This window comes from Streptopelia decaocto, assembly GCF_964273445.1.
Source record: "Streptopelia decaocto genome assembly, chromosome: 24".
Lineage (NCBI taxonomy): Eukaryota > Metazoa > Chordata > Aves > Columbiformes > Columbidae > Streptopelia > Streptopelia decaocto.
Window position 1 is genome coordinate 3,744,686 of NC_138679.1, and position 22,506 is coordinate 3,767,191.

The 22,506-nt window shown below is 49.7% G+C and overlaps 1 protein-coding gene across 2 annotated transcripts; it reads left to right on the plus strand.

Annotated features, from left to right (window-relative positions):
- The first annotated feature begins 218 nt into the window (after nucleotides 1-218).
- DPP9 (dipeptidyl peptidase 9) lies at nucleotides 219-21,960 on the plus strand. 2 transcript variants are annotated; one of them, XM_082072364.1, is made up of 22 exons: nucleotides 219-390; nucleotides 2,305-2,392; nucleotides 5,101-5,203; nucleotides 5,300-5,354; nucleotides 8,091-8,203; nucleotides 9,185-9,358; nucleotides 9,564-9,732; nucleotides 9,866-9,979; nucleotides 10,266-10,394; nucleotides 10,902-10,963; nucleotides 11,466-11,566; nucleotides 12,972-13,149; nucleotides 13,724-13,889; nucleotides 13,999-14,078; nucleotides 15,620-15,772; nucleotides 15,986-16,121; nucleotides 17,078-17,223; nucleotides 17,511-17,657; nucleotides 17,798-17,950; nucleotides 18,988-19,130; nucleotides 19,811-19,922; nucleotides 20,634-21,960. In XM_082072364.1, exons 2-22 carry the CDS (start codon nucleotides 2,337-2,339, stop codon nucleotides 20,724-20,726), a joined length of 2,583 nt encoding a protein of 860 aa, XP_081928490.1. In that variant the 5' UTR covers nucleotides 219-390; nucleotides 2,305-2,336; the 3' UTR covers nucleotides 20,727-21,960. The 2 variants fall into 2 exon arrangements, with proteins under 2 accessions (XP_081928490.1, XP_081928489.1); XM_082072363.1 differs by having other exon boundaries at nucleotides 5,101-5,354.
- Nucleotides 21,961-22,506: the final 546 nt, after the last annotated feature.

Below are 22,506 nucleotides of genomic sequence, written 5' to 3' on the forward strand. Positions count from 1 at the left end.
CGCGATTTTTTTTACGCTCTATCAGCCTCATTTCTCTCTCTACCCCCCCCTCGCTAGAACGAATAGGTCCGTCCTCCTGAACGGATCCCCCCCCCTCCCGCGCAGTGGTTCCTCCCATCTTCTCCTCCCGCCCGGACTTGGTACTTTCCCAAGTGCGCGCACTCGCGCACTCCCGCCCTCCCGCCCCGCGCGTTCCCGCCACTTCCGCCGCCGGGTGAAAGGTCGCGCTGTGGCAGGCGGCGGCCGCCCCCCCACCCCGTCCCCTCCCCCGTTTCCGGGGCTGCCCCCGAGTCCGGGACATGGAGCCGGAGTGACGGACCCGCCGGCCCCCCCGCCCTCCCGCTGAGGAGCCGCGTCCCGCCCGCCAGGGGGAGGTCGCCGCGCCCCGGGGTGAGTGAGGAGGAGCGGGGGGGGGGGGGGACCGGCGGGGCGCGGGGTTCCCCCCCACAGGTACGGGCCGGGGACGTGGGGCCCCCCCGGGGGTGAGAAAGGGGCGTTTGTTCCCTTCGTGGGCCGCATCCCCCGCTCCCCTGGGCAGGGGTGCCTCAGGTATTGGTGGTTGGTTGGTATTGGTGTCCCCCCCGTTAATTCTGTCCCCACCCGCAGGGCTCGGCCACCCCTTGTCCTGGGGGTGCTTGTCCCCCCTTGTCTGTCCTTTAGGCCTGTGAGGGGTTTGCTGGTGTTTCACCCCCCAGCGATGGCGGGAAGGGGTCGGGAGGTGTTTCCTCCCCCCCCCCCCCCCAGCAGCCTGTGCTCCCTCCGCTGGGTGAGAAGCTGCTCGTTGCTCTTTCTCCACAGGCAAAAGCCGCCTCCAGCCGTGGTGGGGACACAGGAGCCCATGGGGTCCCCCACCCCGGCCCGCCCTTCCCCCACAGCCGGGGCAGGAGCTTCTGGGGCTCCCAGCCCCGCTCAGGACCCCCAGCCCCGCTCAGGACCCCCAGCCCCGCTCAGGACCCCCAGCCCCGCTCAGGACCCCCAGCCCCTCTCCGCACCGCAGAGGTGGACACAGCTGCTGCAGCTTTTGCCAGAGCTCGTCCCTCTCTAGAGAAGCCCCCACCGGTTTATTCCACCCTCAGTTGCTTTTATTTTTGGAGAGGAGTTCCAAAAGCTCCCAGCCCCGGCAGGGATGTGTTTTAAGGGCTTTTATAGGTGACTGTGTTGCTTTGGCTCTTCCCGAACCCCCCAGGCCGCATGGGGTCTTGTTGACAAATGACTATCGCGATTTGTGCCGGGTTTCTGATCTCTCGTCTCTGTTTTGTTCGGTTTCTTTGGGTTCAGCGTCAGAGGATGTTATTGTTCCTTGTCTCTGTGAAATGTGTGGGCTGTGGCGGGTGGGCTGAGGGTGAGATGTTCCTCTGAATCATTAAAAACGCAGAATAACGGGGACTGGAAGGGACCTCGGGCGGTCTCTGGTGCAGCCCCTGGCTCAGAGCTGTGAGATCAGAGCAGGTTACTCAGCATTCCCGAGCATCCTCCCGCTGCCCTTCATCCCTGCGCCCAAAATTGCCCTTAAATTACCAGATGCTGCTACTTCGTCCCTCTCTGTTCTCCTGCAGTTTAGGAACTTCGCTGCTGGGGCCTCTTGTCTCTCCTGATCCTCTGCGAGTGTGGTTTTGGTGGAGAAATGGCTGTTTGGGCAGCCCCGTGCAAAAGATAGCGGCCGGTCCGGGGTGTGTCTGTGATTCAGAGCTCTGGCCAAGAGGAGACAAAGATCCTTGTACTTTATTGTACTCGAGAGGACGATAGTGACAGTAGCACCTTATGCTTGTGGAAAATGGGTTTGTACAGGGTGCCAGGGCTCCCACACGGCATCAGGCCGAGGCAGAGACAAATGTGGGTTTTTTATGTCCCGGGTGGGACCGTGACGCTGTTGGCAATGGGGCTGCTGACCCTCTGTCTGGCTCCTTATGGTGTCCTTTGTTTGACTCTTGCCTGGAAGTTTACAGCCCACAGCTCCCATTTCTCAGTTCTTAGTGCCTGATACTTCAGAGGATTTAAAGGTTTTGGGAGGGAGATGAAAGGAAGAGTCAGTACTGAGGATTCTCAAGTTTTAAGAAGAAATCTTTAGGAAAGAAAGGCCACAGAGTTCACCGAGTCCCATTGTTCAGGTGAAGAAGCCTCTTGGATTTATCTGGGTTGTTAACATCCAGCATGTGTTGGTGGAACGGTCCGGATTGTGAAATGCAAACCAAGGATTTTGTTTGTGGAAATGTGACCTATGGAGGATGCTTTGACACAGCCCCATTCCTGCGAGAGGGGAAACTGCAGCTGGATGAAATGTGCTTTTTTCCTCTTCCTCCCCAGTTTCCTGTCCTGCCCAGCTCGCTGAGTAGTTAATGCAGAAGATAAAGAGGGTTCGTCTGGAAAACGAGACTGCAGGAGGCTGGAGAAGGTACGTGTCCCGGTTACTCGTGTGGGACAGAGCAATGAGCAGCTCTCGGAGGGAAGGAGGTTTCTGAAGAGTCCCAGGTACACAATTCTCCCCCGGGAGCATCAGGAAGTGGCTCAGAAAGATAATTTGTTTCACTCGCTTCCAATTCCAAGCTTTACAGTTGCTTTTTCCTCTTGTGCTGATGTCCCACCTGTGCTGGCTTGTTGCCTTCAGACTAAGGTGTCTGCCCATGCAGTGGTAACATAGTAGTTATGTAACTACATCCTGCAGAGAAGGACATTGGGGGTACTGGGGGATGAATGATTGCGTTCACAGCCCAGAAATCAAATTGTATCTTGGGCTGCATCTCCAGCAGCGTGGGCAGCACGTTTTGGGGGGGATTCTGCCCCTTTGCTCCGGTGAGCCCCCCCTGCAGTGCTGGTCCAGCTCTGCGCTCCTCAACACAGGACGCACATGGACCTGTTGGAAAGGACTGTCGTGTTGCCAAATACTTGCTGCGTTTTGTCCCAGAGGTGGCTGCGGGGAGAGATGAGGCCATTCGACTCTCATTTTACTCTGTGGAGTCAGAACCCAGGTTTTGTGCGACCCCACGACGCTCCAGCGATGATGGTAGCATTTCCAGCACTCGCGTAACTCTATGCAGCAGCTACTTTGCTTATCCTGCTACTCCCCTCTACTCTAGTGTCAAAACCACCACGAGGAGGGCAGCACCAAACTAAAGTTGTGCCTTTTAGTTCTCTAGTGAATCGTAAAATCATGGCAATATCATCTGGAAGGGACTTCAGCCTCCAGTCTCGTTTGGTCCATTTACTGGTATGACATTTGTGGACTGTTTCAAGCCCTTAAAGGTGCAACTTTCCCTTGTGAGGAGTCAAGCTGGCTGAGCAAAGATGTTTTCTCCACCTGGGTGAGAGTAACAAGTGGGTTTGGTGTCTTGAGCCAAATCCAGATGATTTTAATTGAGTGGCTTGACCTGCAGTGACATCGGGTTGAGAGAATTGTTCCCAGTTTAAGAGTTTTTGTGGTCTTCTCATCATGCATTTTGACAGGCAACACTTCTGCCTGCAGATGTGATTAGATTTGCTGTAATGGAGACCCTGGCTATAGACAGCAGAGGCCACAGATGCTCTCACAGTCTTACAACATCCCGTCACATTCTCTTTTGTGGTTTCACTTGATCTTCCTGCCTGGCTTTGATTGGAAAATACTCTTTACTCGTTTTCAAACTGTGGATTTTCTGCTGGGTAGTAGGTACCAGGAATACCTAGATTTGTTTCACAAATTTTTTCTTTATTATCTGCACATTTGGTACAATTTGGGGACTGAACAATTTGAAGATACGATTGTATTTCCCACCCTTGTACGTGTAGTTTAAGGAAGTCCAGGTTTGCTCATCTCCTGCTCTAGTTGTGTAGGATATCAAACTAGGTGAGAAGTTCCTTTTAGACAGTTTGTTAGAAGGTGCAAAAATCCTCAAGGGAGTCTTGGGGTAGAAAATGGGCAGAGGCGAGTGTTTTCTTGTGGTGATACAAGTAACCATCCTTCTTTCCCCTGGTTCCCTCCGCCGGGAGAACTCATGGCGCATCTTCCTGGGACTGAAGTCTTCCACATTCAGTTGGTGTGTAATTCTTGTTTAGTCCTTCATCTCAGGAGCTGCTCTCCTGTCAGAATGCAGGTCACTGTTCAGGAAACATCTCATTTGAAAATGTAAATGTTGGGGCTGCTGAGGACAAGGCCTTTTTTGGTGTCATCCTCAGGCACTGTTTTGCCATCTTGATGCTGGGTCAAAGGAAGCGATTCTGTCTCCGTGGAGCAAACTTCTCCAGCCTGATTGTTTCTGTAAACTGAAGTTGTTCTCAAAATCTTTGTAACATTTTTCTGGATACCCCCAAAAACAACTAAAATGTCTTCATGGAGGGAAACCCAGCTTCTCCAACAGGGTGACAAAAACTGGTTTCCCTAGTCCTGGTCTCATTCCTGCTTTGCAGCAGGTGACATCACTGACCTTGGGCAAGTCTGTCAGTCCACTTCTCCTCACATTAACATCTGCTGGAGTCGCGTGTGGAGGCGTTTTTTGTAGACGCTCATTCAGTAGCTGCCAGCTTGGAGATGTCTGAGGAGCGCGTGCCACCTTTTGCAGGATACAAGCAGGGTCTGTTCCTGCTGTCTTCTTTCTGTTAGCAAAGGCAGTCGCGCTGTTTTCTTCCGTTTTGCCATCTCTCCTACTTCATTCCTGGCTGCAACGGCTCTTCAGGTAAGTGAGGTGCTGTGCTTGGGCTCTAACCTCTCTTTTCTGTGGCCTTCCAGGGCAGAAGTTTATGTGCCTTTGCGATAGGTCACAGCTTTGATGACTTATCCATCCAAATTCCTGGACTGGTTTTCCTTTGAGTCAAACTGATTGTTTCCTGCACTAGAATCTGCTGCTCGTACTTCCTTTAACAGCTTGTTTCTAGAACTAGTCTTGGGAGAGTGAGTTTTCTGAGCTTGATATCTCCATTTACAGGACTTGATATGGGAGGTGGACTTTTCGATACATCGATGTATGTTTAAAATGTAATCTTTGAGTGCAGAGAATCCTCAGACCTGTAGTTTAAAGAGTGCTTGTTCTCCTAAGCTTGTTGCATGCTTAGAGCTTTCTCTAAGCAACAAAATAATGTACCTGCTTGATTTGAAGGCTTAATTCTCCTCTCCCTCAACTCCTCCCTCAGTTTTTTGTCCAGTTCTGAAGGGGAAGAGAGGATGACTGCAGTGGACGCGCTATCAGACAGCTCTGAAGTGGTCGAGATGGAGGATGTGCCTTCCCAATTCCAGGTGCAAAAGCATTCTTGGGATGGGCTGCGTGACATTATTCACAGCAGCAGGAAGTATTCGGGCATGATAGTGAACAAAGCTCCCCATGATTTCCAGTTTGTCCGGAAAACAGAAGAGTCCAGCCCGCACTCTCATCGTCTTTATTACCTGGGTAAGCCAGCGTGCCAGGCGCCGGGCGTGAGTGCGTTACAGGAGAGATTCCAATCTAAACAGGCGGGGAAAAGGATGGGAGGGATCTCCGTTTGTGAGATGGGGGAGCAGAGATTAAGTAACATGGTGCAAGGTTTGCACGCTCAGCCTATAGCGACGCCTAGAACTGAGAATAAACCTCGATTTAACCCCGATGTGGGGAAAGCACTGCCTGACCAGACTTAATTGTGATGGAGGTACAAATGCCACGTCCTGCGGCAGCCCGGGTGATGAGGCAAGAGAAAGGATGTTCCTCAAATTCAGGACTTAGGGGAAATGGGATTTACTCGATTGATCAACCAGACTGACTTTCCAAGGAATTTGCTGTCAGTAATTACTCACTATATGTTGCAAGTTGTAGGTATTAATGGCGTGGTGGTGGTGTCTCCCTGCTTTAAGTACCATGCAGGTAAAATGCTTTCAAGATTGGGGGTGGCATAAAAAATATGAGGTGGGAATTCGTGGTATTCACAGGGAAACAGGACCGAGAGACAGCAGAACGCTGTGTTGTGCAGGTTCCTCATTATAGCTGGAGCCACAACGTAATTAGTGACAGAGTGGTTGGATTTTAGTAACTAGATAATTTTGTGGTCCGTAACATGGGAAGCTTTATAGACTATAAAGAGTTTGTTGTGCTTTGGGGCATGAGCTGATTGTTACTGGCCTGGTAAAGAAATTGCCTGATGTGCAATTCCATACAGCGACGGCTTTCCTGAAGTGACCCCGCTTTTGTTCTCCTTCTTTTGGGTCTGTGAGCTTAGGTCACTGTAGGACATCGGGTGCTGGATTTGAGGGACTGATTTGTTTTGTCATTGAGCAGCTCCTGTGTGTCAGGGACTTGATTTCTTACAGCTCCTCAAACATTCTTAGACACGAGTGCTGCTATAAAGAGCAGTATCCAGAGCAAGCGTATATTTTGTGTTGAGTCTGAACAGTGAGACTTCATTTAAAGCTGAATGTATTTCAGGGCCAAGTTGACTTTGATACAGTTCTTTATCTAGATGACTAAGGGTCTAATTGGCTAATTTAAAAATAAATAAATAAAATCTTCTTCTATTGTATGAAAAGGCAACCAGAGCAGGTACTGGGTGATTGGTTTTCTGCAGGGGTCTGACCGGTGTAGGAGCCAGAAGCAGGAATGAAGGCACACAAGTGTCTTTCCAGCGTTGTCTTCCTTAAGGAAATTCACAGAGCAGGTTGATCCATCATTTCAGATGAGAATCTGCCAGGTAACACCAGGGAACCTCTTCTCAGACGTTCCTAATAAAGGGTAAACGCTGCTGCTTTTTATTGCCGTAATGAGCATCTTTTGAGTCGCATCCCACGTGCTGTTAAATGCTCAGAACCCACTTCAGCGGTTCATGAGTGTTTAACATCAGCATGCTATTCCTGTCCCAATGTTAAATAACATACTCCAGTTTGTGTGTGAACACTGCTAGCAACTGTGTGCCAAGGAGTGGGACGAGGAATTCTGAACAACTTTGCTGTAGAAGTTGAATAATTTTCTTCACTTGCAAGCAGAGTTTAAAAGACGTGGAGATGAGGTTCTTAGGGACGTGTTTTAGTGCCAGGGTTTGGTTACACGGTTGGGCTTGATGATCTTGAGGGGCTTTTCCAACCAAAATTATTCTGTGTTTTTTCGTGTAAATGCTGATTGATTGTAGTCAGCCCGAGGTCACTGTAGAAAGTACTAATGTAATAAGGAGAAAGGAAGTCCAGGTCACAGTCGCATGAGTGCCAAATGTGTGTATATATAGTAATTTGTTCCTATCTGCAGTTTTTTCTAATTTGGACATCTTAAATCATTCTTGGGCTGTCCCCATAGAATTTTATGTTGTATCACGGCAGATGCTGCTTATATTAAACACCACATGCTCAGCACTTGGGTGTTTCTGTATCTCTGAGGATTATATGCTCACATATTGCTTTGCTTCCTGAGCACTTATTAATATTTCAGTTTTAATTTTAAGTACTGCTGGGTTAATCAGCTCAGAACTCTTTCTGTTCTGCCCAGAACATGCGCAGAGCAGACGATACCAGGGAACATTTCCCTGTGCGAAATTCTGATCTAGGGAGTCTGTAGAGCATTCATGGTCTTTGATTTTGTTAGAACTACCAAAATCGTGTGTCAGGATATATTATTTTTCATTATTGTTTCAGAAATTGGATAAAGGCCAATTTGATTATTTGATAACCACAGGCAAAAGCTTATTGGAGATGACAAGGTCTTTTGACCGCGTTGTGTACTGTTTCCTATTGGAAGGGGCTCTCTAGAGCTTCCAAGCTTTGTCTCCCCCTCTTGCGTGATGGTGTGTTTGTATGAATGAGGTCCCTGGAGCACATTTCTGGCTGAGAAACGCGGAGAGTAACGTTGAGTCACCCATTCAGGGAGTGGCGTTTTTAGAATGAATCTGGGGCGTGGGCTGAGTCCACGGAGAGGAAACGTGGGCCTAACTGATTCCGAAGAGGTTGCTTAGTGTTAAACCGGGCTTAGCGAAATTTCTAAATAAATGAATATCTACATTTAAATAATTTAGATATTGTTCTGGGATCAAACTGAGAGCTGGTAAAGGCCACTGAACAGTCCCAAGCCCTCTGTTACCAAGGACTTTTGTTTTCCTTTTTCCAGTTTGCTCTTGGTCCTCTTTGTCCTGGCTAACTAATCTTAAGCAGGATGATGCTTTTGTCCTCCTCATAGGAATGCCATATGGCAGCCGAGAGAATTCCCTTCTTTACTCAGAGATTCCCAAAAAGGTACGGAAGGAGGCCTTGCTGCTCTTGTCGTGGAAGCAGATGCTGGATCACTTTCAGGTAAACCAAAGTGTGAAGAGCTGGGGTTGATGGCGCTTGGGATGGTTTGGGTGATGTGGTGGGTGCTGCTCTGCTGAACTGTAGAGTGTGTGAGACGTGGAGAATGGTGTCGGTAGGAATGTATCGAGAATTGCTGTGCTTCACAATGCAAAATAGTTACTTGTGTGTGTGATGGAGCTGATGGTGAGCGTGAAACAGCAGTGGATGTGGTGAGCAGAGGGCTGACCGAGCAAGAAGGACCCGCTAAACCGTCACGGAGTCTCCCTCAGACTATAAACCATCAGCACAGGGCTCCTTTCTTCTGAGTATCACGCTCAGTGGAATGCGTGTCTGTCATCTTTCCTGCTTTTAAGGAAGATGGGAAAGTTGAATTTAAACTGCTGCTTCTGCCACAGGTTCTGTTGTTAGCGAACCAGAAAGAGGGCGAATTTCCCCTTCCCTGATTTCAGTATCTTGGTGTCACTAACAGCATTAATGAAGAAGAGAGTGGAGGGTGTTGCTCTTTCTTCGCTAGTAAAAAGGTTCCTGCTGGAAAAGAATTTAGCTCTCTTGACCCCATTTGGATCACTAGTCCCTTTCAGGGTAATTCAAGATCCCCGGAAGAGCTTTTGTTTGCAGTGTCTGACATGGAAACTGTTTGTGAAAGCTGTAGATAACGTCATTAAGCTAATTGGTTACATCTGATTTGCATAAGCAGAGCAAGCACAGCTGTCCTTGGTTCATGCTGAAGTGCTGACTGCAGAAATGTTGGATTCACAATTCATCCCTCTTACATAGAGGGGACTTTGGGGTGTGTGATTGTTTTAGTCCTCCCGGGCAACACCTGTAGCCTGTAGTTATGGACTGATGTGGTGGTTTTTGTCTGGTAGATCGTGTTTTGGGCATTCACAGACTATCTGGTGCCAGTCTTGGAGCATTCCTGTTCTGTGAAAGCTTCTCTCCTTGCAGGTTCTTTCAGATTTTCCTTTCCTTCAATACTAGGCAACCCCTCATCACGGGATGTATTCTAGAGAAGAGGAACTCTTGAGGGAACGCAAGCGCCTTGGTGTTTTTGGTATAACGTCTTATGATTTCCACAGTGAGAGCGGCCTATTCCTCTTCCAGGCCAGCAACAGCCTCTTTCATTGTCGAGACGGGGGCAAGAATGGTTTCATGGTGAGTCTGTTAAGGATTTTATGAATATCACCTGAAACGGACTTAATGTTTTTGGTTGGAGATGGCTGCACATCTGCATCTGTTTGCTTTTGGTCATTTCTCTTGTGGCCGGGCTATGGTTACAGCTCATTTCATGTGCCTTTATTTTAAATACGAAGCCGGAAGCTGGTTTCGTTCAGGGCTGTTTGTGTGTCTGTCGCTGTAGGTGTCTCCAATGAAGCCTCTGGAGATCAAGACTCAGTGCACGGGGCCACGAATGGATCCCAAGATCTGCCCTGCCGACCCTGCCTTCTTTTCATTCATTAATAACAATGATCTGTGGGTAGCAAATATTGAGACGGGAGAGGAGAAGCGGATGACGTACTGCCATAAAGGTACCTGCTGCAAAAGGAAATTCCTCCTGACAGACTCAGGCTGGAATGGCTCATTTCTCAAGATCACATTCTTCTTTCGGATCAGCTTTTTTCAAGGAGATGTCAATGCAGTCTCGTCTTTGTTCCTCTCCAGGCTTATCCAATGTTCTCGATGACCCCAAGTCTGCTGGTGTAGCCACTTTTGTCATTCAGGAGGAGTTTGATCGGTTCACGGGCTATTGGTGGTGTCCCACAGCTTCCACGGAAGGTCAGCGTTCTGCTTATCGAATTCTGATGCTGTAACTGCTGCTGGCCCCTGCTATGAATGATATTTTGAGTGAGCTTTTCCTTTGGCCTGGGTTTAGATCTGTGTCTGAAGAGGCCATATGAAGGAATAGAACACAGAAGGGATGTAATTGTGCTCCGAGGAGTATTTGCAGCTGGTCGCTCGGCGCTGCGGCTGCACGGGAGGCGCAGACTCTGCCGCAGTGCTCCAGGCGAGCCAGAAACAGCTGGAAAACACTCCAGCAAACATGCTCACTATCTTTTCCCAGGTTCAGAGGATTTAAAAACGCTGCGGATCTTATATGAGGAAGTGGATGAGTCAGAGGTGGAGATAATTCATGTTCCTTCACCTGCCTTGGAGGAGAGAAAAACAGACTCGTATCGGTACCCCAGGACGGGTAAGTGAAATACCGCGGGGCTGCTAATGCAGCTCTTGACTCCTGCTGGCAGAGGCAGTGGAATTTGTGCTGTAAACTTTGCATGATTAATCTAGGTACTTACTAGGATGGTAGAAGCTGCTTGTAAATGTCGAGGCCTAATTGAGTCTCTGAGCCCAAAATCTACTGCAAGAAAGGAATGGGATTTAAAGTTCAGCTTAAAGGAAAGGATTGCTGAGAAAATGAAATATATCTGGTGGCATATTGTGGAATACATTTTTGAATCCCTTCTTCCTTCTTCCTCCTGAGAACATGCACAGCCAACTAGGCAAGGCAAAAGCAAACTTTTCCCATACCCAGAATGACTCCTGTGATTCCAGTGATGTTTGCTCACATACATAATTTGATATTTGTACATTCACGCGCAGCCATTTTAGCAGGAACAGGGTTGGTGCTTCTCTAGAAACTATTGTGTAAACCATACAGTGTTCAGATTGGTCATCTTGTTGTTTTTTTCCTTCTCTGCAGGCAGCAAAAACCCCAAGATTACATTAAAACTGGCAGAATTTAAATCAGACAGTAAGGGTAAGGTAAGTGATAACAGCCCAGAATGGGAGTGTTGACTCCTCCTGAAGCTCCTAGAAGGAAGACAAGGTCACTAAGAAATCTGAGCCAGTTTTACCCTTTGTTTTCATTCCTCTTGTAACACCTGGTTCTGTAACGTGTTTATTCAAGAAGCAGAAAAGCTTTAAAATGCTGACAAGTCTTATTCTGGTGGAGAGGCAGCTGGGACAGGGGAGGGAAGCGAGATGTCGGGTTCATCGGGTGTATACCACATCAGGAGGGTTGAAGGCCCATCTAATCCTGAGCTTCAGTCCCTGCCTGTCCCCTTTTCTGGGGCTGAATGCCAAAATCCTTTAGCTTTGAAGCTTGTTTTCCCCTTCTCCTCCTGCCATTGCTTCTCCTGGCCTGACCCTCGCTGATGCCAACAGTTAAGCTTCCTTGTTATCCCATCCCCTGAGCTGCCGTGGGAGGAGGTGAAGAGGTCTGGGAGCGGTTTGATTGGATTTTGGAACCTTCCTTTTGCTGCAGATCGTGTGTGCTCAGGACAAGGAGCTGGTGCAACCATTTGCTGCGTTGTTTCCGACTGTGGAGTACATTGCCCGTGCTGGATGGACCCGAGATGGCAAATAGTACGTATGGTTTTCTTCCAGACTAACGCTCCCAAGGGCTTCCCTGGCTGAACTATTACAGGCCCTCTACGTGCTTTGTATCGTCATCGTGACCCCAGTTTTAAAGCCAGAAACAGCACATGAATATTTGGTTTCTTCAGTGTTATAACATCCTAAAAGTAGGAATTAATCAAATGTAGACTGGAGTGACAAGCTGTGGGATTTAAGTCACAACCACAAAGCTAAATGACATTGATATATTAAGCAGACAGTCCTAGGGAATTATTTTGAGCTGAAGATGTTTAATGCAAGTACAATATGCTTCCTGCTGAAAATGAGAATGTCCTGTAAGCAGTTTTATCGTTGTTCATTGATCCGGTTTGTGATCAATGCCGAATGGATCGTTGGGAAGTGGGCACATTGCAGGGTTCCAAGTCCTTTGTGTGTGTGTACGAGAGGAAAGATTGCTCTGTGACCGTGAGCTCCCAGAGCTCGCTAGCGCTCCAAATGCGACACAGTTGGGTGCTGGCCAGCCTTGCCCCAAGAGTTACAGAATTCACCCCATTCTGATCGGTTTGAAATTTTAAAGCTCTTAATTTTTCCCCCCACAAGAGCTTACTTGACTGTTTGCTAGTTTCTGTCCAGGTCAAGTTAAAGTGACTTAACTCCCTTTGAAGATGATTCTGTAACTCATCATTAATTTTCTGCACTTGAAACTAAATTCGTACAGCTTTACAGAAGGTAATCCCCTCGGTGATCCTTATGCTCTGCACCGAAGCTTATCTAAACATGCTGAACACATCAGTTCGTGAAATCCAGAGTCACGGAGATGTTAGGGCAGAACTGGCTCTTTTGAAAGTCTGTCTCAATGATGGAACTTCCCTTGATGCGCTTCCCGGCCTCGGGCAGCCGCACTGCAGCTCTGGTTTGCCAACCGTCGCGCAGCACAGCACCGCTTCGAGGGACTCTCCTCGGGAGGAACAGGCTGAGACCGAAGCGATTCCGTCGCTTGGTAGTTGTCTTCAGTCTGTGCTTTTCCCTGCGTGTGACGAGGAAGCTACAAATGGATCGCTTTAGCTCATTAGCAGCTTGCGAGAAAACAAGCAGTGCTTTTTGATGGGGGGGTGTCGAAGGAAGAGTTCCGTTCTGCAGACAGGGTTCTGTTGACAGTGGTCCCTTGGAATAGACACCGGCAAATCTGTCAGACACCGTGTCTGAGCGATACCCCTGTGAAATACCAGAGTTGTTTGGCAATCCGCGCTTGTTGGCAGAGCTTCCAGGAGATTAGAAAGCGGCGGTGAGGGGGGAAGCTTTGCATTCAGATGCCTCTAAATAATTTCTGCTGCTGGGGGAAACGGTCGTATGTTCTGAGTGTCAGAAAGGGACATTTATTTTGCTGACGTTCACCTCCAACTCCTCTCCCCAGCGCCTGGGCTATGTTGCTCGACAGACCTCAGCAGCGGCTGCAGCTCGTCCTTCTGCCCCCAGCGCTCTTCATTCCAGTCCCAGAAAACGAGGAGCAGCGAGCCGAATTTGCCAAAACCGTGCCAGAAAATGTCCAGCCATTTGTGATCTACGAAGAAACCACTGACGTGTGGATAAATGTAAGAGGCTTGGGGCTGGGAGGAGAACACAGGCTGCCCATTTCTCCCCACAGTTGACCATTTTCGTGTTGGCTGTGTGTCCAGTTTAGTCCATGCCCCAGCAAAATGTTTTGCTGCTCAGTAGTGCCAGATTCGGTGTTAATTCAGGGGGTTTGAGGATCTCCTTGCAGGTGGAGCTGTTCATTTAATTAATTCTTGCTGACATTCTAGATGAACACAGACGTTCTGGACATGTCGCTTTTGGATGTAACATTGTCATCCTTGTGGGGTTATTTTATTACAAAGATTAAATGGCTTCTTGAGGCATGAACAACCCTAATCCCTGGAATTTGTACTTATTTAGGTGGGTAATAGACATAAGGGACAGGAAATAAACTTCAGTCTCTTAAAATTAAGCATCGTGGTACTGAAGTGACAGAGAGACCTGGAGCTGGCACTGTGGCCTCCTCATCTGAGATACTTCTCTGCCCTTTTATTTTCCTTTGAAAACACAGTAGTTTAGCACCGACTCCCTTGGCTACATCTCTGCCAAATCAATAAAAATCACTCGTGGGTCTTTTGCCTTTTGTGACAGGTTCACGATATCTTCTATCCTTTCATCCAACCGGAGGGAGAGGAGGAAGAGCTCTGCTTTATCCGAGCCAACGAGTGCAAAACAGGTTTCTGCCACCTGTACAGAGTCACGGCAGTTCTCAAGCAGGGCAGCTACGACTGGGTGCAGCCGTACACCCACAGCGAGGGTAAGAGCTGCGCTTTGTCGGCGTTGCAGCTTTGGGAGCTCCCTCTCTGATTTGCTTCCATTGTCTTTTGGGAGAACACAGGGATTTATTTTCATGTTCTTTCATCTAGATGATTTCAAGTGTCCTATCAAAGAGGAGATTGCCCTGACTGGTGGGGAATGGGAGGTGTTGGCAAGGCATGGATCGAAGGTAGTGGTTATTTTTATTCTCTTCCCTGTGTTACAGCTCTGCATTGTCTGCCCGCCATCCTGGCCTACGCCCTCTGTTAGGCCTGGGACCTGCTACAACTGCTTAAGCTTCATTTTGTTTCTCTTTTTATTGCTGCTTCTGCTTTCCCCAGAAGTGCCGTAGTCGGCGCACGTTGAACTGATTGCCTTTTTAATCAGACTTCAGATTGCTCCTTAGGTAAATCCCACAAGTGAGTCAGGCCGTAAAAAAGGACACAAGGCTGAGGTTCAGAAGCAACAAAGAACCATTTTGTGGAGGAGCTTGGGATTGCTGCCTTTGCCGAAACATTTTAACCCCGATGAGTACCGGTGAATTGGAAATACGTCCTAGTGCACAGAGTGAACTCTTGGTCTCCAGCCGATCCCTCAGCAGAGCCTTTAGGAAGAAGGCAGCTGGGGAGTGTAAAACAATTTAGAATATGGAGAAGCTGGATCTGTTATTGGTTGCAGAACAGCCAGAAATGAATTTTTATTAATCTTGTAGAAATCTAGTGCCACCTTTTCTTGAGGAATTAACTCCGAGTCTGATCTTTACCACTCCCAGCTGATTTCTGTCAAAATAAAGACCTTGTCTGTTCATTTCCAATTAATCTGATTTTTCACTTCTCGCTTTTTAAAAGCCCTACAGCTCTGTGCAGTTGATTTCTGCTGCTTTTCCTCAATCTGCAATTAACCTGCTGCCCCTCCCCATGTGGATTCTCACTGTACATGCTGTTGATTTTGGCCGCAGCTCTTCCCTGCATGTGTTACGGCTAAAATTGTGTTAGCAGCAATTATTTTGATGCATTTGTTGCTCCACAGGGCTCTGCCCAGTTTTCCTGGCCAATTGAGTTGGATATTTTGCCCTTTGCTGTCCACAGCGGTCTTCAGACCGTGGCTTAGTCAGAAATAGCATCTGGGCTCCAGCATTTGGAAACTAAGGTGGAAAACAGTTTGGTGACTGTTGCTGGATCGATGCAGTATTTAAAAGCTGTTGTCTCTATTGTGGCTGGCCGAGTGGTTTTCAGAAACAGCTTTATCTGGACATTAAAAACATGCTTAATGTGGCTTGAAGTTTGGTACTGTTAGAGCTATTAGACTGATCCTTCCACAGATGGGGATTCATTATCATGGTTGCTGGAAAAAATATACCTATACCCTTATAATCCAGACATACTACAGGATGATACTGTATTTAAGCACAGAATGTTCATTGTTTCACCTATGGGGGACAGAGCCCACCTTTTTATGCTCCTTATTAAGCAAATGCTTTGGGTCTCTCAGAAAAGCTGAGAAATGGCTCTTTATTATTTGGTTGGACTCTGTGGTTCTCCGCGAGCGCCGCGTGTGTTTTCTCTCGCCTCTGGAAGGAACAGGCGTTGCGTGCGGTCCCCAGTGCCACCAGCAGCCTGTCATGGTCTATTTGTGCTTCACGCTGACTCTGCCTGGGGACAGGCTGGTTGAACTGGCAGCGGAGCAGCAGTTGTCGCCCTTCTGTCACCGAGCCCTCTCTTCTCCACACAGATCTGGGTCAACGAGGCCACAAAGCTGGTGTATTTTCAAGGCACGAGGGACACCCCGTTGGAGCACCATCTCTACGTTGTCAGCTATGAGTCTCCTGGAGAAATCGTACGACTCACCACGCCGGGCTTCTCCCACAGCTGTTCGATGAGCCAGGTTTGTTGTTTCTTAGCTGAAAACCACTCTCATCTCCTGACTGACAGGGATCCTGACTGGCAATGGTGATGAATCATGACCAGTAATGAGTCCTGAGGGCTTCTGTGTCGTGGTTGAGATGTGGGAGCTCTTGTCTGAGAACTGCACGGAAGAAATTAGATGTGGGAAATGAAAGACCTGGTTCTCACAAACTCTTCTCTCTCCCATCTGCAGAACTTTGACATGTTCATCAGCCACTACAGCAGTGTGAGCACTCCGCCTTGCGTGCACGTCTACAAGCTCAGCGGCTCCGATGACGACCCGCTCCACAAGCAGCCCAAGTTTTGGGCCAGCATGATGGAGGCAGCCAGTAAGTCCCGTAGAACGTATTGGCGATGGGTTGTGTCTGTGATGCTCTTCCTACCAGTGGTAGCCAAAGTGATGGAGAGGGAAGTGACCCGAGTAGCTTCACTCTGAGGGAAAAGGAATTGTTTTACCTTGCAGGGGAGATACCTTAGTGGGTCAGTCATCCAGGAAATGGTTCATAGGCTTTTAAGATGTCACTGTTTCATGTTTTGAGGGAACACAGTGCTCCAGAGTGCGGGGTTTATATGGCTGTGGGTTTTGGTGTTTAGCAAGTGATAGGATGAGAGGAGACAGCCTCAAGGTGCATCAGGGCAGGTTGAGGTTGGATCTGGGGAACAATTTCTTCCCCAAACGGCTATCGGGCATTGGAACAGGCTGCCCAGGGCAGTGCTGGAGTCACCATCCCTGGAGGGGTGGACAGACAGACATGAGGTTCTCAGGACATGGGGCAGTGCCGGGGCTGGGGAAACGGTTGGACTTGCTGATCTTGAGGGTCCTTTCCAACCAAATGATTCTGTGATTCTGTCTTCATGACTTGTCTGAAGAGGGAGGGGGCAAGTATCTGAGATGCAGCAATTAATTCATTCTAAGACTGTAGGCTTTAAAGATAGAGCTCACAGCAGCACCTGAACCTCTCCTGCAGATATTTGTTTGCATTTTACCAATTCCTGTTCTTCACCTCCACATCTTGCTGTTGCGGCAGGGCACGCTTTGTCTGAGGACACCCACTGCTTATGTTTTCTTGGGTGGTCCCTTCACTCTTTATGTGGCCTATTTTCCTACACAGGCAGAATGAGGCTGCTTGTTTCCCAGTGAGAGACATTGTGAAGGCTTGGAATGGTTTGATGTGGAAAGAGCCCCGGCTGGGGTCAAGTTTGAGCAGAATGAGCTTGTTCACCAGGGTAGGAAGCAGAGCCTGGTGCTGTCACTGCATCACTCGTGTCTGAACTTCCCCTGCAGGTTGTCCCCCAGATTACATCCCACCCGAGATCTTTCACTTCCGCAGTCAGGCAGATGTGGAGCTCTACGGAATGGTCTACAAACCTCATGATGTCCAGCCTGGGAAGAAGCATCCCACAGTGCTCTTTGTGTACGGAGGCCCTCAGGTAATCATCCGGATTGTTGGCTGTGGGATTGCTGTCCAGGGCACAGCTCTGCGTAGCTCAGTTGTGCGTCAAGACTTAGGCTTTGCTCAGCACTGAGCACTGGATCTTGGTTCTGACCTCTGCTTCAAACCTCAGGTGATTTCTCCAGCGCTCAGGCCGATTTGCATGGCTCTGATTGCTCAGTTAGCGGCTGCCATCCGGCTCGGGGTCCTACGCAGCAGGACAGACAGAGGAAAGTACTGGAAAGTGGCTGCTCAGCTTTGAAACTTTCCTGCCCTCCTTTGCAGGTGCAGCTGGTGAATAACTCCTTCAAAGGAATCAAGTACTTGCGGCTGAACACGCTGGCGTCCTTAGGCTACGCTGTGGTGGTGATCGATGGAAGGGGCTCATGCCAGCGAGGACTCAAATTTGAAGGGGCCCTGAAAAACCAAATGGTAACGTACTTTTTGTTGCTGAATCTCTGCTCGTTTGCTCTTTCTGAGGCTGCATGTTTCCAGTGTGAGCGTTGTTCTTTTCCATCACAAGTTTCTGGATTTAGAAAGCGTCTAACTTGAGCTTCCTTGTTGCCATTTAGGGTCAGGTGGAGATCGAGGACCAGGTGGAAGGTTTACATTATGTAGCAGAAAAATACGGGTTTATCGACTTGAGTCGTGTGGCCATACACGGCTGGTCGTACGGGGGTTTTCTCTCCCTCATGGGTCTCATCTGTAAACCCAACGTCTTCAAGGTGAGTCTGGGTGTGGGGTGGTTGTCTTGGGGCACTTCCCTTCCTCAATGTCTGGAATATTGTGTCCAGTTCTGGGCCCCTCAGTTCCAGAAGGACAGGGAACTGCTGGAGAGGGTCCAGCGTAGGGCAACGAAGATGATTAAGGGAGTGGAGCACCTCCCTTATGAAGAAAGGCTGAGGGAGCTGGGTCTCTTTAGTTTGGAGAAGAGGAGACTAAGGGGGGACCTTATTAATGTTTATAAATATATAAAGGGTGAGTGCCATGAGGATGGAGCCAGACTCTTCTCAGTGGCAAACAATGATAAGACAAGGGGTAATGGGATCAAGCTGGAACACAAGAGGTTCCACTTAAATTTGAGAAGAAACTTCTTCTCAGTGAGGGTGACAGAGCACTGGAACAGGCTGCCCAGGGAGGTTGTGGAGTCTCCTTCTCTGGAGACGTTCAAAACCCGCCTGGACATGTTCCTGTGCGACCTCACCTAGGTGTTCCTGCTCCAGCAGGGGGATTGGACTAGATGATCTTTTGAGGTCCCTTCCAATCCCAAACATACTGTGATACTGTGATACTGTAACTCTTGGTGTGTAGAGTTGGCTTTTTCTGCTTAGTGTTTCTCGTGGATGGGTAAAAATGTCCCTTGGATGTGCCTGTAGCTCCTGGCTACATTCCACTTACAGATCATACCTGTCTGAGGCTCCATGGGGTCGTTCTCCGGTGTCTCCCAGTGGAGGAATTAGCCTAGTATCCAATGAGATAACTGACGAGCTGTTCCTCATCCCCTCCCCAAGTTGCCAGCGCAGTTTCTAGATTGTTCCAGAAAGGGGAAGAAGCCTTTAGTGCTGGTGTGCAGGAATTCACCCCGTTGTGACTATAAGAGAAATAGCACAAGGAGAAATCTGGATTTTACGTGGGTTTGTTCCGGTCTGAGTGACAGAACAGTCCAAAGACTTTTTTTTTTTCTGCCTCTTCAGGAAGGGAACCTTAAGCTCGTTAGCACGTGATAATTGAGCCTGTCTCCTGCCACCTATTTGTTTGACAGATTGCTATAGCAGGTGCTCCCGTCACAGTTTGGATGGCATATGACACCGGGTATACTGAGCGGTACATGGATATCCCAGAAAACAACCAGCAAGGTTACGAGGCTGGCTCTGTGGCGTTACACGTAGAAAAGCTTCCCAACGAGTGAGTACTGCGGGCTCGAGTGATCCGCGTCAGAACCTGCTCCCGAGTCCTGGTGGTGCCGCCTCTGCCGAGTCCCAAAAGAAGGGGTGGATTCTGATCCCATTTCAGTTGAACTTGTGTGGCCGGTCGTTGCGTTTTGCAGCAAACTGGTGCTTTGGAACCACTCTGCTGTGAGGAGAGTTGGGGTGTTCAGCTGGAGAAGAGAAGCTCCGGGGAGACCTTAGTGCGGCCTTTCCGGACTTGAAAGGGGCCCATAAGAAAGATGGGGACAGACTTTTGAGCAGGGCCTGTTGGGATAGAACAAGGGGTGATGGTTTTAAACTTAAAGAGGGAAATTGAGACTGGATATAAGGAATTGTTGGCCCTGAGAGTGGTGAGAGCCTGGCCCAGGCTGGCCAGAGAGGTGGTGGATGAACCATCCCTGGAGACACCCCAGGCCAGGCTGGACGGGGTCTGAGCAACCTGAGCTGGTGCAGATGTCCCTGTCATGGCAGGGGGGGCACTGGGGAGCTGGGGAGGTCCTTCCAACCCAAACCATTCTGTGATTGTACCCCCAGACTCTTTGCTGGTTGGGGCTGAGGACCATGACTGGTTTACGCTGTTCTGGCTCCCCATCCGGTGCTCAGTCTCAGCTTGCTGACCAGCAGCTCTTCTCATGCTGTCTCTCATCCCATCTCCAGGCCAAATCGTCTGCTGATCCTCCATGGCTTTTTGGATGAAAATGTGCACTTTTTTCACACCAACTTCCTGGTATCACAGCTAATCCGGGCTGGAAAACCTTACCAGCTACAGGTAGGAGGAAGGTCCTTTAAATCTGGAAAGAGAAAAAGTTTTCTGCTGTGTGTTCTGGGGGTGGGAGAAGGTGGAGGCAGATGCTCCCACATCTTGTTGCAGTGTAGATGGCAGCAGATGCTTAGTTTGACTCAGAGAGGTGGCCAGGAGGTGGCACTGTGGCTGTTTCGTTGCTGGTAGATGTGGCCTGTATCTAAAAGCGTTTGAACAGGGCACCTGCCCTCAGGCCTGGAACTTTCCTTCTTGGCTGAGCTGTTGCCATCTCACTTGGCTGGTGGCAGCAGAGGTGGCTGAGGAGCCTGGAGAAGAGAAGCTGAGAGGGATGTGATCAATGGGATCAGTATCTCAGGGTGGGTGTCAGAGGATGGACCAGATGATGCCCAACGCCAGGGTGAGGGGCAACGGGCACAGACTGAAACACAGGAGGCTCCATCTGAATATGGGGAGAAACTTCTATGTTTTGGGGGTGTCAGAGCCCTGGACCAGAGTGGATGTGGAGTCTCCTTATCTGGAGACATTCAGACCTGCCTGGGATCCTGTGTGATCTGCTCTGGTGACCTTGCGTTAGCAGGGGTTGAGATGCGGGATCTGCAGAGGTTCCTGCAACCCCAACCTGCCTGGGATGCTGTGGAAAGGGCTGATGTGAGGGGAGGCTCGTTGGTGCTGAACGAGCTGCTCCAGACTAACCGCCCCGTCTCTGCTTCCGCCCAGATCTACCCCAACGAGAGACACAGTATTCGGTGCCCTGAGTCTGGAGAGCACTACGAAATCACGCTGCTGCACTTTCTACAAGAATACCTCTGAGAGCACAAGCCTCTGCAAACTGGACACTGACAGCTCGCCTTCCCCAGCCCGTGCCCGCCGCTGCCACCCCCTCGCCAGCCATCCCACCCCAGCACAACAGGCTGAGAGCCCCGACCGGGCCGGGTGTCCCCCCGAGCGAGGGAGGAGGCTGGAGGGCACCTTCCCTTTGGACAGTGCCACCTTTTTTCACTTCCCAAGCTGGAGTTTTGCTCCTGCTCGGCTGCTCGTCCTGTTCTCTCCTCCGGCCTGGCTGTTAATGCTTTCTTTTCTTTGGTTTTTCTTTTGCTGCTACTCCCTCTCTCCTGGGAATCAATGAACTGTGGTCTGTCTCCCGAGGTTTGTGTCCATCTCACTCCCCCCATCCTTTTCCCCTCCCTCTGCGGTTCCCATACTCTCACCTGCGAGAACTCAGTGCCTGTGTTGGAAGCGGAAGAGCTGAATCAGCAAGCTGCCTTAAGCCAGGACTAGGAGGGAAGACAGAACTACCTATCGTTAAGCCCCAGGGGAGCCGATCGCTGCTGCTGCGTCCTGGCCTTGCTGCCACAACGTGGAGCCCTGGGCTGTGGAGGGGGCTCTACAGAAGCATGCAACACTAGTACTTTTCTATTCTTTTTCAGTTTTAATTTGGCAGAGCAGATGGAGGAAGTGCCTGGGGTCACCAACAGCGTCCTCGGAGCCCTTTCTCTCACGGCCGCTCACGAGCAGAGTTGTGCCAACGGGTAGCGCGGCGGCCGGAGCAGCTGGCTACAACCCGAGATCACCTCTCCGGAGATCAACAGCAGCTTTTTGGGTTTTCTGCAACGCGAGATGGATGATATTTATGCAAATCCTCCCTCCCTCCGTTCTCTGCCCACCTTTCTCCTCCCCGAGCTTTCCGATGTGCACTGAAATTGGCTTCGCTTCAGTTCTCTGCGGGTCAGTGACTGTTCCCTTTGCCCGGCTACTCAGCAAACGCTCTCTTCTGGTTTTTTATGTACCTGCTCAACAGGAACTGCAGTTCTGGGGAGGGGGATATTGAGCAATCGCACCTCAGGGGAGCACATACCCCCCTCAAGCCAAGGGTTCTGCCAGGGGCAAAAAGGAAACAAAACCAAGAAATCCAAACCCAAATGAACCACATTGACTTGCCCCGGAGTATATTAAGTGCGTATTATGAAAAGAAAATATTTTTATGGATTCTTATTCTTTTATAATTATGAGTGTAAGATGTAGCGACTCATTAAAATATTGGGAAGAGACATTTGTGCTTGTTTTCGGAGTGCAGGAGAGGGCTCGGGAGGAAGCGGCAGCTGGCTGCCCGTCGCCAAAGCCGCGTCTGTGCTGAAAGCAAAGCGCTCTGTTCGCTTTCCGTGCCGAGCGGTGGAGAGAATATTAAATCCCCGATGTTCCTCGGGGGGAAGCACGATCCACGGCGGGAATCCTGGCCCGTGTTCTTGGCTCTGCGTGACCTCGGCCGAGTCAGACGCCTCGTGTTTGGCACCGGGGTTGGTACCGCGCCCCGACTCCCGTGACCCGGGGGGGACGCAGCTGCTCGGATCCCAGCGCTTCCAACCTCCCGTCCCACGCCGGGGCTCGGGGAGCCGCTCGGTGCAGGTGCTGGGCCTGCCTGCGCTCGCCCTCCCCGAGCTCAGCGCTTGCAAAGCCCAGCCTAGCTCTTTCTTTCCCTGCAAGGCTCAGGCATTCATTAATCCGCTCTTAAACACCCTGAGGATGCGAGCTGGAGGCTTTTGTTTTAAATGCAAAGCATCTTACAGCTGGAGCGTTTTGTTTTCTGGACACG